This window comes from Motacilla alba, chromosome 13 (assembly GCF_015832195.1).
Source record: "Motacilla alba alba isolate MOTALB_02 chromosome 13, Motacilla_alba_V1.0_pri, whole genome shotgun sequence".
Taxonomy (NCBI): Eukaryota; Metazoa; Chordata; class Aves; order Passeriformes; family Motacillidae; genus Motacilla; species Motacilla alba.
In genome coordinates this window covers 2,689,819-2,702,462 of record NC_052028.1, presented here as the reverse complement: position 1 = coordinate 2,702,462, position 12,644 = coordinate 2,689,819, and the positions used below count along the sequence as shown (strand labels likewise).

General features: G+C 59.8%; 2 protein-coding genes across 2 annotated transcripts in view; both read right to left on the bottom strand.

The window, feature by feature from the left end:
- PFDN1 (prefoldin subunit 1) overlaps positions 1-2,208 on the bottom strand; it is a 31,378-nt gene extending 29,170 nt beyond the window's left edge. Inside the window, exons 1-2 of the mRNA XM_038150326.1 lie at positions 2,052-2,208; positions 1,683-1,849 (exon numbers count right to left, since the gene is read on the bottom strand). Of these exons, the coding sequence (XP_038006254.1) occupies positions 1,683-1,849; positions 2,052-2,084 (200 nt within the window). The 5' untranslated portion in view covers positions 2,085-2,208. The remainder of the gene's footprint in view (positions 1-1,682; positions 1,850-2,051) is intronic.
- A 2,030-nt stretch (positions 2,209-4,238) lies between these two features.
- Positions 4,239-10,698, bottom strand: HBEGF (heparin binding EGF like growth factor). Its single transcript, XM_038150585.1, has 6 exons — positions 10,569-10,698; positions 10,154-10,330; positions 8,068-8,245; positions 5,995-6,150; positions 5,789-5,881; positions 4,239-4,721 (listed from the first exon to the last, which is right to left on the bottom strand). Exons 1-5 carry the CDS (start codon positions 10,609-10,611, stop codon positions 5,809-5,811), a joined length of 627 nt encoding a protein of 208 aa, XP_038006513.1. The 5' UTR covers positions 10,612-10,698; the 3' UTR covers positions 4,239-4,721; positions 5,789-5,808.
- Between the last annotated feature and the right edge of the window lie 1,946 nt (positions 10,699-12,644).

Here is a 12,644-nt window from a genome sequence, read left to right as displayed (position 1 = left end):
GTGGGAGCCATCCACTCTGAACAGCTCCACTTGCCTGGCTACAACTCCCCTGAAAACTCTCAGCAAAATGCAAAGCACACACCATTCCTGGCTTCCCAGTCCTGCCACCTCCCTGCAGCACGGTCTGGAGATTGTGTGGGCTGAGGGATGAGGGCACTTGAAGTCTGACCTGGCTCGCTGCTTGGTCCTGTGATCAGCCACTTGGACACGAAGAAGGTGGGGTAAACAGGGTGGGGAACAGGTTGATCCAATCTCCCCTTCTGGCAGCAGTCCGAGCAGATGCAGTATTTCACAAACCACATCCCGAGTTGGGCAGTCATCACTGTTACCCAACTCACATGAGACAAAATCCTATTTCTCAAATCAGAAATGCACAAATCTAATGTGATATTTGTCAAGCAAGCACGTGTTTCAGCTTTGAAACCACTTTATATGTGAAACCTCTCTGTATAAAGACCACTTTATAGGGTCTTCTATCAGAGGCTGCTGAAATCCCACCAAAGTGTGTTGCAGAAATTAATCAGAACACCTCAGTCTGCTTTAAGGTGTTTCTTTTGACAGCCATCCAACACACAGAAGCACATCTTCAAGAGTGCACTGGGACTACCCAAACAAGCTTTATGTTCACTTCCAAGGGGCTGAAAAAAATCCAAACAATGATGTTAGATCCATTCCCTGGCATGACACTGCAAAGGACAGTTCTGTAAAACATCTGTGCCAGGAAAGCCCTGAGCATAGGAGCTATGCACAGGGGGTTTTCAAGGAGTTTGACATAAACTGCACTGGAAATGACTGATTCTGGGCAGATCTGTGAGGGTCTTCCCACAAATGCCATTTGGCATTAGAGTGCTGCTCTGCTGGTTGAAATTACAAACTCCCCAGAGGTGCCAGAGGACACCATCGAGGCCAGGAGCTGAGCCAGCAAGCAAAACCACACAAAGCCAATATAATTTGTAACAGCCCTTCATCAAGGCAGCCAGTACCTAGCCCCAAGAAGAAAAGGATTAAGCCTCACTGCATTCACAGGCAGCCTGCTGAAATTAAAAATGAAAGACAATGAGAAAAAGGAAACAAGTGAATGTGCTGACCGAAAGGTAACATGCTCTTTGTGAAGGGGAGAGCCTCCTGCCCAGGGCAGCAGCCTGGAGGTCATAGAGCCTCAGGCTGGGGGTCTCAGAATCACAGAATCAATCAGGTTGTAAAACACCTCTGAGGTCACTGAGTGCAACCTATGACCCAACTAGATCATGGAATTAAGTGCCATGTCCAGTCTTTCCTTAAACACCTCCGGGGATAGTGACTTCACAACTTCCCTGGGCAGCCCCTTCAAATGTTTAATCACCCTTTCTGTGAAGAAATTCTTCCTAATGACCTACCTAAACCTCCCCTGGTGCAGTTTAAGACTATGTCCTCTCATTACTTGCTCTCTGGGATGAGAGCTGACCACAACTACACTCCACTCTCCAGTCAGGAAGTTGAAGAAAACAAGGTTCCCCTCGAGTCTCTTTTTCTCCAGGCTGAGCTGCCACAGCTCCTTCAGCCAGCCCTTGTGCTCCAGAGCCTTCCCCAGCTGCGTTATCCTTCTCCGGACATGCTCCAGACTCTCACTGTCCTCCCTGCCTCGAGGGGCCCGTCTCCCGGCGCACAGAGCCGCGGTGTCCCCCGCCCCGGCCGATACTCACATCCGCCCCACGCCCTCGTACATGCGGGTCTCGTCCACCAGCATCATCACCTCCGTGTCGGTGAGGTGCGCGTGCTTCTTGGTCTTGGTGAGCTGCTCGATCTGCAGGTCGGCCAGCTTCACCTTCTGCTGCGTGTCCATCACCTTGGCCTGCAGCTCCGTGAAGGCCTGGCCGGGGAGAGCGCCGGGGTGAGCAGCGGCGGGGGCACAACCGGCCCCGGGCTGCGGGCATGACGGGACCGGCCGGCGACGCCGGGACACGGAGGGGGACACGGAGGAGGACACACAGCGGGCAGGACACACAGTGGAAGGGCGGGACGCAAAGAGGGAGCGCACACGAAAGAGCGGCACACGGGCGGGGGTCTCGTACCTTCTTCAGCTCCAGATCCACGGGCGCCGCCATCTTGTCCGCGCACGGCGCATGCGCGGAGGGGCGGGGGCAGTCAGGGCCCCACCCGCGGGCGGGACGCGCTGTGGGACCGGCCCCGAGCGGGGAGCGGGCTGCCCTGGCACCGGCCCCGGCCCCGGCACCGGCCCCGAGCGGGCTGCGGGCTGCCCTGGCACCGGCCCCGGCCCCGAGCGGGGAGCGGGCTGCCCTGGCACCGGCCCCGGCCCCGGCCCCGAGCGGGCTGCGGGCTGCCCTGGCACCGGCACGGGCACCGGCCCCGGCCCCGAGCGGGCTGCGGGCTGCCCTGGCACCGGCACCGGCACCGGCCCCGAGCGGGGAGCGGGCTGCCCTGGCACCGGCACCGGCACCGGCACCGGCCCCGAGCGGGGAGCGGGCTGCCCTGGCACCGGCCCCGGCCCCGGCCCCGAGCGGGCTGCGGGCTGCCCTGGCACCGGCCCCGGCACCGGCCCCGGCACCGGCCCCGAGCGGGCTGCGGGCTGCCCTGGCACCGGCCCCGGCACCGGCACCGGCACCGGCCCCGAGCGGGCTGCGGGCTGCCCTGGCACCGGCCCCGGTACCGGCCCCGAGCGAGCTGCGGGCTGCCCTGGGACCGGCACCGGCACCGGCACCGGCCCCGAGCGGGCTGCGGGCTCCCGTGAGGGCTCCTCGCTCCAGGCCGCGCCCTGCGGTGCCCCCGCGGGGCCGGCTGCAGCGGTGGGGCTGTGGGCCCGAGACCAGCTCGGCCCCGCCTGGATGTGCCCGGCCCGGCCCGGGCTGAGGGCGCCGCGCGGGGTTGGAGAAGGGCCGGAGCGAGAGAACCATCCATGCCTAAGGAGCTGGAAAGGACCTTAAAGATCGTCTCATCCCTGGTCCCCCCGCCCTCCGGCAGGGACCCCTTCCACTATCCCGGGTTGCTCCAAGCCCCAACTAACCTTGCCTTGGACAGTCCCAGCAATGGAACAGCCACAGCTTCTCTGGGAAACCTGTTTCCATCCCTCACAATAAAGAATTTCTTCCATATATCTAACCTAAAATCCCTTCTTTCAATTTGTGCCTGTTACTCCTTGTTCTGTCACTACAGTTCCTGGTGAGGAGCCACTCTCTGGCTTCCTTGGAGGCCCCTTCAGACACTGGAAGGTTGTGATGAGTTCTCTAGTCAACCTTTCCTTCTCCGCCAGAGCAGCCCCAGCTCTCCCAGTCTGTCTTTATAGGGAAGATCCTCCACTCCTCTCACCAACTTTGTGGCTTCCTCTGGACTTGCTCCAGCAGTTCCATATTGTTCTTATGTTGGATACACCAGCAGTGTACGTGGTAGAGGGGAGGAATCACCTTTGACCTGCTGGCCGTGCTCCTTAGGATGCAGCCCAGGATCCTGTTGGTTTTTCTGCCTCACAGCTCTCTAGCAGAGCCAGCAACTCCCTCACTCTCACTTCCCCATGGGGAAGAGGAAAGAATGGTTTGGAGGTTATTTTTACTGCAAAGTAAGGAATCAGTCCTGATCACTGTATGAAGTGATGCTTGCTGGAATTACCTCAGCTCCAGGTACCTCCAATCCCCCCAAGAACCACTGGGATTCCTTTCAAAATGGTGTGAGTCCACCTCTGGATTTTTTGGTTTTGCCAAATCATAGAACCATCATAAGATTATTTGGATAGTATTTTGGATTTTAGGATAACCCTGCCCACCTTCCAGTGGACCAGGTTGCTCAAAGCCACATTCAGCCTGGCCTTGAAAACCCACAGGTATGGGGCAGCCACAGCTTCTCTGGGCACCCTGTGCCAGTGTCTAAACGACAGATGCTGGCTTGAAACCAGAGACCATTCCCATTTGAATGGATCAGTAGCCAGAGTGGCTTTATTCCTACCCGAGGCAGCTTTGCTTGGTGAGCAGACACACAAACATCACACTCTTCCCAAAGCACCAGCTGGCAAAGATGAAGAAAATCTCTGAAATAACCCACATGGGGCCAAGCTGAGATGGATCCTGCCTGCAGCCCCTTGCACCACACTGCTCCCCAGGGATGGCACAAGCTGATCCAGCAGCCCTGACCACACATTCGGGATCTCTGCTGCCGTTGGCAGTACCCCACCAGCATGGAATTGGTACTGAATGCAGCCTTCAGAATTCCGACTCCTTTCCTCCTCCATGATTAAATTCACGACCCAAGTGTTTGTTACAAAGTGTTATTTATTAGAATATTACATTGCACTTAAAAAATAAGGGAGGTCTGACCCTGTCATCTTGATGTACATGAAGGATGCAGGGCCAGACCCACAATAAATATAAATACTATGTACAGTTTATCTAAAATAAATATATAATTTAAAATGAAAAATATCTTGTTAAATAGCTGTTACCCTCCCCCCCTTTCTGCGGCGAAGGAAGCCCCGAGCTCGGTCTCCTCCCATTCACAGCTTGTTCCTGGGCACGTACTGCAGCGGACGGAGAGCCCCTGCGGCCCCGGCCAGCACCGCTCCCGAGCCCGCCCCGTCCCGGCGGTGGCCCCGGAGCTGCCGCAGCGCCGCCGCTGCCCGAGCAGCGCCGCCGGTGCCGTCCTGGCGCTCCAGCGAGCCCCCAGCGCGCAGCAGCCCGGTGCCGCCGGCGCCGCGGGCTCGCCTCTTCCAGGAGGTAGAAGTGCGTTAGTGCCGGCCCCTGCGAGAGAGAGGCGGGACAGCTCACACCGCGATCCTGGGCTGCTCGCCCGGCGTGCTGGGATGGAGGTGCCGACCCCCAGCCCGGCCGGAGAGCCCTCGTGCCCACCCAAGCCCCGCTCGCCGCCCCTCGGGGCTGGACGCGGGAGGATGGGAGCCAAGGTACCCCGCCATGCTCCCTTCCGGGGATCACAGCGCTTTTTCCACCGGACATGTCCACCCCAGTAACCCCCAGGGTAGAGGGGACAGTGAGGAAAGCCTTGTGCCAAGTCTCCTTCCTGAAAATTCAGTTTCTATGAACAGCTCAAATTCCCACCCCCAACACTGTGATGAGCATGACAGAAATTCTCCAAAGGCATTACTTCATCCTCACAAAGAACAATGACTTTTCTTTTCTTTTTTTTTTTTTTTTTTTTAAGAAGAGAAGTAGCTGTAATATGTATGACTACATCTAACGTCAGGATTTATGTCAGATCAGAGGAAGTTTGACAGATTTTCAGCACCCAGCCCCACAGCCACCCCTGGGGCAGAGCACACATCCCAACCCAGCCAGAAGAACATGGCATGGGCTGGCAGCAAGATCCCCCCGTGCCAACTGATAGGCATTGCTCTGGTGCAAGCAATAAGCAGAGTGCAAATGAAAAGGAAAGGGGATTTTACACATGTATATAAATAGAGGCAATATCTAAGGAGGGGAAATGACTCAGAGGGTCAGAGAGAGAGCAGAATGAGCAGGGGAAAAAAGCTAAACAAAACAGAAGCAGCCTCCCTACTACCAAACATCCCCAAAGCATGGAACACCAGCACAGAGCAGGGACTTGGGGTAGAAAGAAGGACATAGGAATGATAGGGGTGCCAGGGGACAGGATTTCAGCAGGAAAGAGAGAAAAGACTGGAGCCTTACAGGGCAGCCCAGACTCTCAGCCAGCTGCTTCTCCAGACTCAGGCTGCCTTCAGCTCCTGCCTAGCTCTGGCACAGGATCCACACAGCAGTCCCACAGCACAAACAACAGAGCCCCCAGATGTCCACCAGCCCCCCTGCTGCCCCGTGCCCAGCCAGGGGCTCACCTCGCCAGCACCTGGCATCCTCAGTGATTCACAGTGACGCCCAGCTTGATTTTCTCTTCGTTTTCTACATCGTAGCCACCCCTCTTGTGACACCTGCGAGGCCAAGCAAAGGGACGCTCAGGGCATGGAGAAGCCCTTGTCACCCTCCTCTTGCACATGATCTTCCCAGGGACTGAGATCTGGGAGCTCAGTGCCATCCCACTCACCTGAGCATCAGCAGGGCTGCGATGATGACGAGACACAGGGAGGACAGGACAACAGCAACGACGGCCAGGGCTGTGGTGTGGTCGTACGCGCTGGGCCGGTGCTCCACCGGCAGCAAGAGGCCGTGGCAGCGCTCTCCGTGATAGCCTGGCTGGCATCTGGGCAAGAAGGAAACTCCTAAAGGTCAGTGGTGAGCAAGGACAGGAGGTCTTCATGTGCCCCACACCCCATGGGAAGGCAATGCCTCTGTGCTCAGCCTTAACCAGCACCCTGCCTGTTCCCCTTGGTCCCCACACCCCTGAGCTGGGAGGTCTGATGTCACCATCATCTCCATTGGACTGGTAAATTAGGCTTCTCCTGCACCTAGTGAAGACTCCTAGAAAGGTTGAGCTCTCCCCCAGTAGAAGGCACTGGGGTCTGTGCTCTTCCCAGTCACCCCTAGGCAGGTTGCCCAGACCACCTCTGGAAGTGGGAAGGGAGCAGTGAGGCAGCTGGGCCAGCATTTCCAATGGAGCAGGATGTCCCTGCACACCCTGCTAGCTCAGAGGTGTCCCATCCCTGGAGACTTGGGAGGTTGCTCATGCAACAGAAATAACGCTCCACACAGGCTGGGAGGCTTCCAGCCCTCCCTGAGCCACATTGCACTGATGCAACCAGATAAATATATCCCTCTATATCCAGCACCACTGACCCTCAGGCTGATCTCCTAGCCGGACTCAGCCCAGCTCCTGGGCTCACAGTGCCACATGCAGCATCACCTCCCGGCACAGCAGCAAGGCTGGGCACATGGCAAAGGTGCAGGACCCAGCCCAGCAGCATCCTCATTCCACCCTGTGCCCCAGGAAGCAACACTCCAGGAGACCTTGTGACAGGGGCACAGCCAAGCACCAAGAGCAGCCACGACCAAGTGACACCAGGCAACACAAAGCCTCTTTAGCAGAGGAGACTGGGGCAGTTGGCCACTGTTACTAAAAGCTCTGATGGCTCTGGGAGATGCCACCCAGGGACAGACCACCGTGCTGAAGAGACACAGCCAGCCCCCAAATCCCTGGTGCTTGCCTGTGTCCCAGTTTCTCTCCCGCCCCAGGGATCTGGGCAGAGGACACCTGGCTGTTCCAGTCCTAGGCCAGGGTATCACAACCCACATTGTGCTGGGTCACCAACCCAAACTGAACCTGCAAAGATGTCCCCTCACTGGCAGTCCTGAGTCCCCCATGCAAGGGCCCAACTTCATGACAGCTTCAACAGGGAGAAACCAGGGAGTTAGAGGAGCTCTGTGGAGCTTGATCCCTGCAGATTGCAGATCCTGTGGGCACCATAAGCCAGGGAGCTATTATCTTCCCTGGGCTCAAGGCTGGGTGGCTCAGAGGATTGATAGTGAAGAACAAAGCCTCTTACATATCTGCCAGCTCAAGTCCTGCCCACGTCAGTGGGGATCAAATATGCACCCCAGGGTATTTCCTGCAGCAGCAGTGCTGTATCCAGGTGCCCCAGCAGCAGGCAAATACTTTCTCCTTCATTTGCCTCATCTAGTCCCTGCTTGCTCTGCACCTCAGGGGGGGTGGGCAAGGAGGGGTACACAGCCCTGTCTTTCATCAGGCCAAGGGACAGCTTGGGCATGGCTTTGGCAGCCTGTCCCCAAAGGTGCTACCTCCACTCCGTTTTGCAGGTGGCATGGCACAGATGCTATTCCCATCTGCACTGATGTGCCCGGACAGATGCAGGAGCCCAGAGGTCTCAGAGTGGGGCATTTACAGTGACAGGGTCAGGATGAGGTTTCCCAAATCAGACCTCAGAAGCCCTCAGCTGCCAGACCCCTGGCAGCCCTACACACCATTCTGCAGTCCCCAGCGCAGCCAGAGCTCACCGTGCTGGCAGAGAACCCTGGCCCTAAGGCCATGACAGACTTTGGGGACAGGGTGGACACTGCTCAAGAATTACAAGGGAGAGGCCAAGTAAGCGTTGTCCCTGCATGGGTAGGGAACATGCACTAAAAATATCTCTGTTTTTCCTCTGCCCTGCCTGGAGAATTGAAAGAACCATGACTAAGGCACAGGCACACGCCAGCAACTCACATGCAAGAGGGAGCTCCCAGCTCTCGGATGTACTTGCACTCGCCGTGAATACAGAAATCCTTGTACTTCCGCAGGCACGGGTCTCTCTTCTTCCCCAGGCCTTTGCCTTTTCTTCTTTTATTGCCGTTCCCTTTTTTCTTGGGAGTAACGAGGCCTTGAGGCTTTGACAGGAAGGCAACTGAAAAACAGTTTGGGAAGGAGAGAACAGCAATCAGATCAGCTCCACGTGCCAACCAAAGGGAAGGCAAAGCCACATCCCAGGCCTGCCACAACTGCTCAGCCCTGGCTCCCACAGCCCTTTGTGCTGGGAGCTGCCCCTGAGCCCGGAGTGGGGGGGGGGGGGGGGGCTTTTTTTTTTCAGCTTCTCACAAATATCATGGCCTTTCCAATTCATAAGAACAATTCTCTAGGAAAGGAGGGAGTCGGGCAGGGGGAACAGAGCTTTATACATCTCAAATGCTGCTATTATATGCAACAGTTTCCACTGAATACAGAACATTGCTAATTGCCCCTTTATCTGGCCTTTATTTCCCTGACAAGCACAGGCTTTTCTAAGACTCTATTCATGGCTCTGATGGACTCTCCTTGCCGTGGGCACAAGGATGCCTTACTCACCCCAGGGCAGGATTAAAAGAGCAAGCTTGCCTTAAGTTTTGGTTTTGCAGAGCCCAAGAGATGGTGAGGGCATCATTCCCATGAATTACAACGGTATCTTTTAATTGTGGTGCAGTAACCAGCGGCTTTTTGGGCCAGGCCAGCCCCCTGCCGGGTTGGTGGAAACCAGAGCACCAAGCTCCTCACCCAGACACAGCCCAACACTAGCAACGGTACTGGAATAGTTTTTAAGGTGTGCAGATAAAAAAAAAAAAACAAAAAAAAAAAAAAAAAAAAAAACAAACAGCTCCCAGATTGATCTCACCAGGTGCTGAGGTGTTGGAGAGCACTCACTGCCCCAAGGGGGATTTTTTACTCCCCCCGAGCTATGGTGCTCAGTAACCCCAGTGAATTAAGCCCGGGGCTGCTCGGGAAGGAGAGCGCAGCAGAGTCCAACCTGGCAAGTTGTAACCTGCCCAGGTTACAACTCAACCACTTCTTGACGGAACCAGCGCCTCTCGTGCTGGCACACACCGGCTGCACACCTAGCAAAGTCATGTCGACATCCTCCACGCTGCGCCTGGAGAAAACCGATACTCCAGGAAACTGCGGCTCGGAGAAACCGCCGGATGAGGCTGACAGCAGGGGCTGCTCCGTCGCCTGCCTCTCCTGCCCTGAGAGTTATCTCCCAGCCACACACTGCTGCGTTTCCCAAGGGCTGAGTCCCCCCGGTGCGAGTGGCTCGGGCCGGTTTTGCCAGCTTTTTGTCACAGTCCGCTGGCACAGCCAGAAAGCAAAGAAAAACACGGAAAAAATGGGAGGGTGAGCTGTACGGAGCAGAGCACGCTCCTGGTGCCAGGTACTGCCCTCGGCACAGGCACATGTCACCCCCTCAGCCCGCGACGGGCCCCCGTCCGACGCCCATGAGAGACCCCGGGACACTCTCTGCTGCCAGCCCGGGGCAAGGACGCCGGCGTGGGTACTCGGGAGCCCCAGAGAGCGGCAGTGCCCCCACCGCCCCCGTGGCGGGGCTGCCGGCTGCCGAGCCCCGCCGCGGAATGAGGAGCAGCCGCGCGTGGGCGGCGGTGACTCACGGCGGTCCCCGCGCCACGGCCACCGCCGGCAGGGCAGCGCGGGCCCGCGGACACGGCAACCCCGCCACGAGGGGCTCTGCCTCCTCCCGGCCAAGCAGCTGAGACCCGGGACCCCCTAGAACCCGCCCTGCAGGGGACTTCAGGAACACGGACAGCCCCCGGCAGGAGCGCCACTGCTCCGTGCTGGCGCCCACGGGCTACTCCCACTCGGGTCTGCTGCTGCCGGGGCTCGGTATCTGGGACCGCTCCCACCCACTACTGCAAGTCCCTCCGAAGCGGAACCGGAGCTGCTACCGGGGCACCCGCGGGACTGAGCCGAGCTCAGCCCGGCGCCTTCGCGACCTCTCCAGCTCCGACCACCCCCAGCCCAGCCCTGGGACCCCTTATCCCATCCATACCTCTCGGCAGCTCGCTGAAGTCGTCTCCCGAGGCCGCTCCGCCGCCCTCCTTCTCCGGGCTGCCGCCGAGCAGCGGGGCCGTGGCCGGGACCGGCACCCCGCCGCCGCCGCCCTTGTGCAGCACCTCGTTGTGCAGCTCGTCCCGGCGCAGCCCGCCCGCCGCCGCCGCCGAGCACACTGCGGAGAGAGCGGTCAGGAGTGCGGCTGACACCGCCCTGCCCGGGACCCCCCACGCGGGACAGGGACCAATCTTCCCGCCCGCCCACACCCGGCACCAGGACCGCGTTACCCGCGCCCAGAACCGGCCGTGCCCGTTCCCGAGACCGTCCCCCCGCATGATCGGGACCCTCCAGTCGAGCACGGCGCTGGGATGCGTTGCCCGCATCCACGGGACCCTCCCCACGCGAGCCCGTACCTGCCGCCAGCAGCGCCTGGATCAGCACCGCCCGCCCGTCCATGACACGCACGTCCAGCCCCGGCCGCGCTCCGCTCGCTCCCGCAGCGCTGCCCGCTCTCCGGAACGGCGGCCCCGCGGCGGGTAGAAAGCTGCGGGCGGCGGGGCGGGGCGGGGAGGGCTGAGCGACCGCCCCGCCCCCGGGAAGGGCTTCCCCACCGCCCCCGGGGCGTCCCGCCGGCTAGCAGCAGGACCAGGTCCCGGGACCTTGGCCTGGGCCCGGTGGGTTCTCCTCGCTCCGGAGGCGGGCTAGGGACGCAAAAGCCACCGCCGCCCCAGTGCCGCTCCGCGCTGCGGGCCCGGCTGGGCGGTGGGAGCCCGGGGAGAAAAGGGTTTCTGCAGAGCGGGGAGGGCAGGAGATGGCCAGGGGAAAGTGTGATCCCAGCCAGGGGGAGAGGAGGGGGATCCCCATGGTCCCCGTGACCCCAGACCCTGGCTGGCAGGTGGCCAAGGTGGCCCGAGGGTGGTGGGAGAACAAGTGCACCTCACACGAGAGAGGCACGACCTCAGGAGTCAGGGCTGCCCCTCTTCCTGGCCCTGAAAATGGGATGACCCTCCCGTTCTCCATCCCACCAGGAAAGGGGACAGACAGACTGCCACTCATGTGCCACTGCACCAGTGGTGGGTCGGGGAGGTGGTGGCAATCTGAGATGACAGCAGAGACCCTTTCTGTCCCCAAGGCCCCATTTGTGCTTCTATCCTGCCCAAGTGATTGAGTCACAGCTTCATCTCACAACGCCCCCCAGCCAGCCACTGTCCTTGTCCCTGTCCCAGCCTGCTGTGTTTGGGTGCTGCCAGGGCTTCCCCATGCCCTTCACCATGCTGGCAACCGTGTGCTGTGTTTGGCCCCATCCTCAGCACAGGTGACGTGCAGAAAATGTCACTGACATCAGTGCCGGGCGAGTGCAGGGTCCTGCCCCAGCTCTCCTTTGGGCCAGCAGAGGCCCCTGGTTGGTTCCTCGAGGTCCCGAGCCCCCAGCCCTTGACTGGTTTGGGCTCAGCTAGGCATGAGCAAATATTCCTGCCATTGTTGTTGCTGTCTCCAAGGAATACCACCGGATCTGGCACCCCCCCCGCTCACACCCTCCTTCTTGCTCAGACTTGACTTTTGCAATTGTTTGCTGGATGTTTTTCCTTCCGCCTCCTCCGGCCATCAGGAGCCCAAAGCCTTTGGCAGTGGAGCGAGGTGGTGGCACGGGTGAGGGGCTGTGTCCCTGAGCAGTCCTGCACGCTGGCTCCTGGGGAGGGCCCCATGTTGGGATGGAATTTTTTGCCCCTGCCAGTCCCCCACCATGTCCCCAAGGCCGGGCCGGGCGTGTGCGGGCAGTGTATGCGGGCAGCATTTGCCAGCTGCCCTGGCACCTCAGGAGAGGGAGGCACCAGCTCACGTCAGCTGCCAGGGAGGCAGCTGGCACAGAGGACTGGCAAGGGTGGGGGGATGTGTGCAGGCTGCTGACCTGCCTGCCTCTCCTTCCTGCCTCAGACTCCTGCTGCCTCTTCCCCTCTGCTTCCCACAGCCTCTCATGACCCCTTCCCACCTCCTGCAGCCCCTCACAGCCTCCCTGCCCGTGCCTGCTGCCGTCATGCCCCATCTCATGCTGCTGAGGCAGCCCCCACAGGAGGGGGAGGTGAACCCCGGGAAGGTTTGGGTGCCTCAGGGCATTCCCGATGCTCCTTATCGATGGATCCTTCTGCCAGGAGTCTCCCCATGGTCCCCACCCCAGCTAAGGGTACCCCTGCACACACCATGGTACCCGCTGGTATCGCAGAGCAAACAGCCTGGGCCAGATCCTCGGCCTCAGTTCCTGCCAGGCAGGTACCAGCACCTCAGGAGCCCGTGCTCCCATCCGCCCTTCCCCAAAACGTGACTCTGCCGTGGTGGTGCCTGGCCCTGCTCCAGCTGCTCCTGGGGCTGGATCCAGTCGGGTCCAGCGGGCTCCGGCACAGCCGGCCCGTGCCGGAGCCGCGGGTGTTTGCGGTGCCGCCGCCGTGTTTGCAGTGCACACAGCCGCGGTTTGTTCGCGGGGGGCCGAGGGG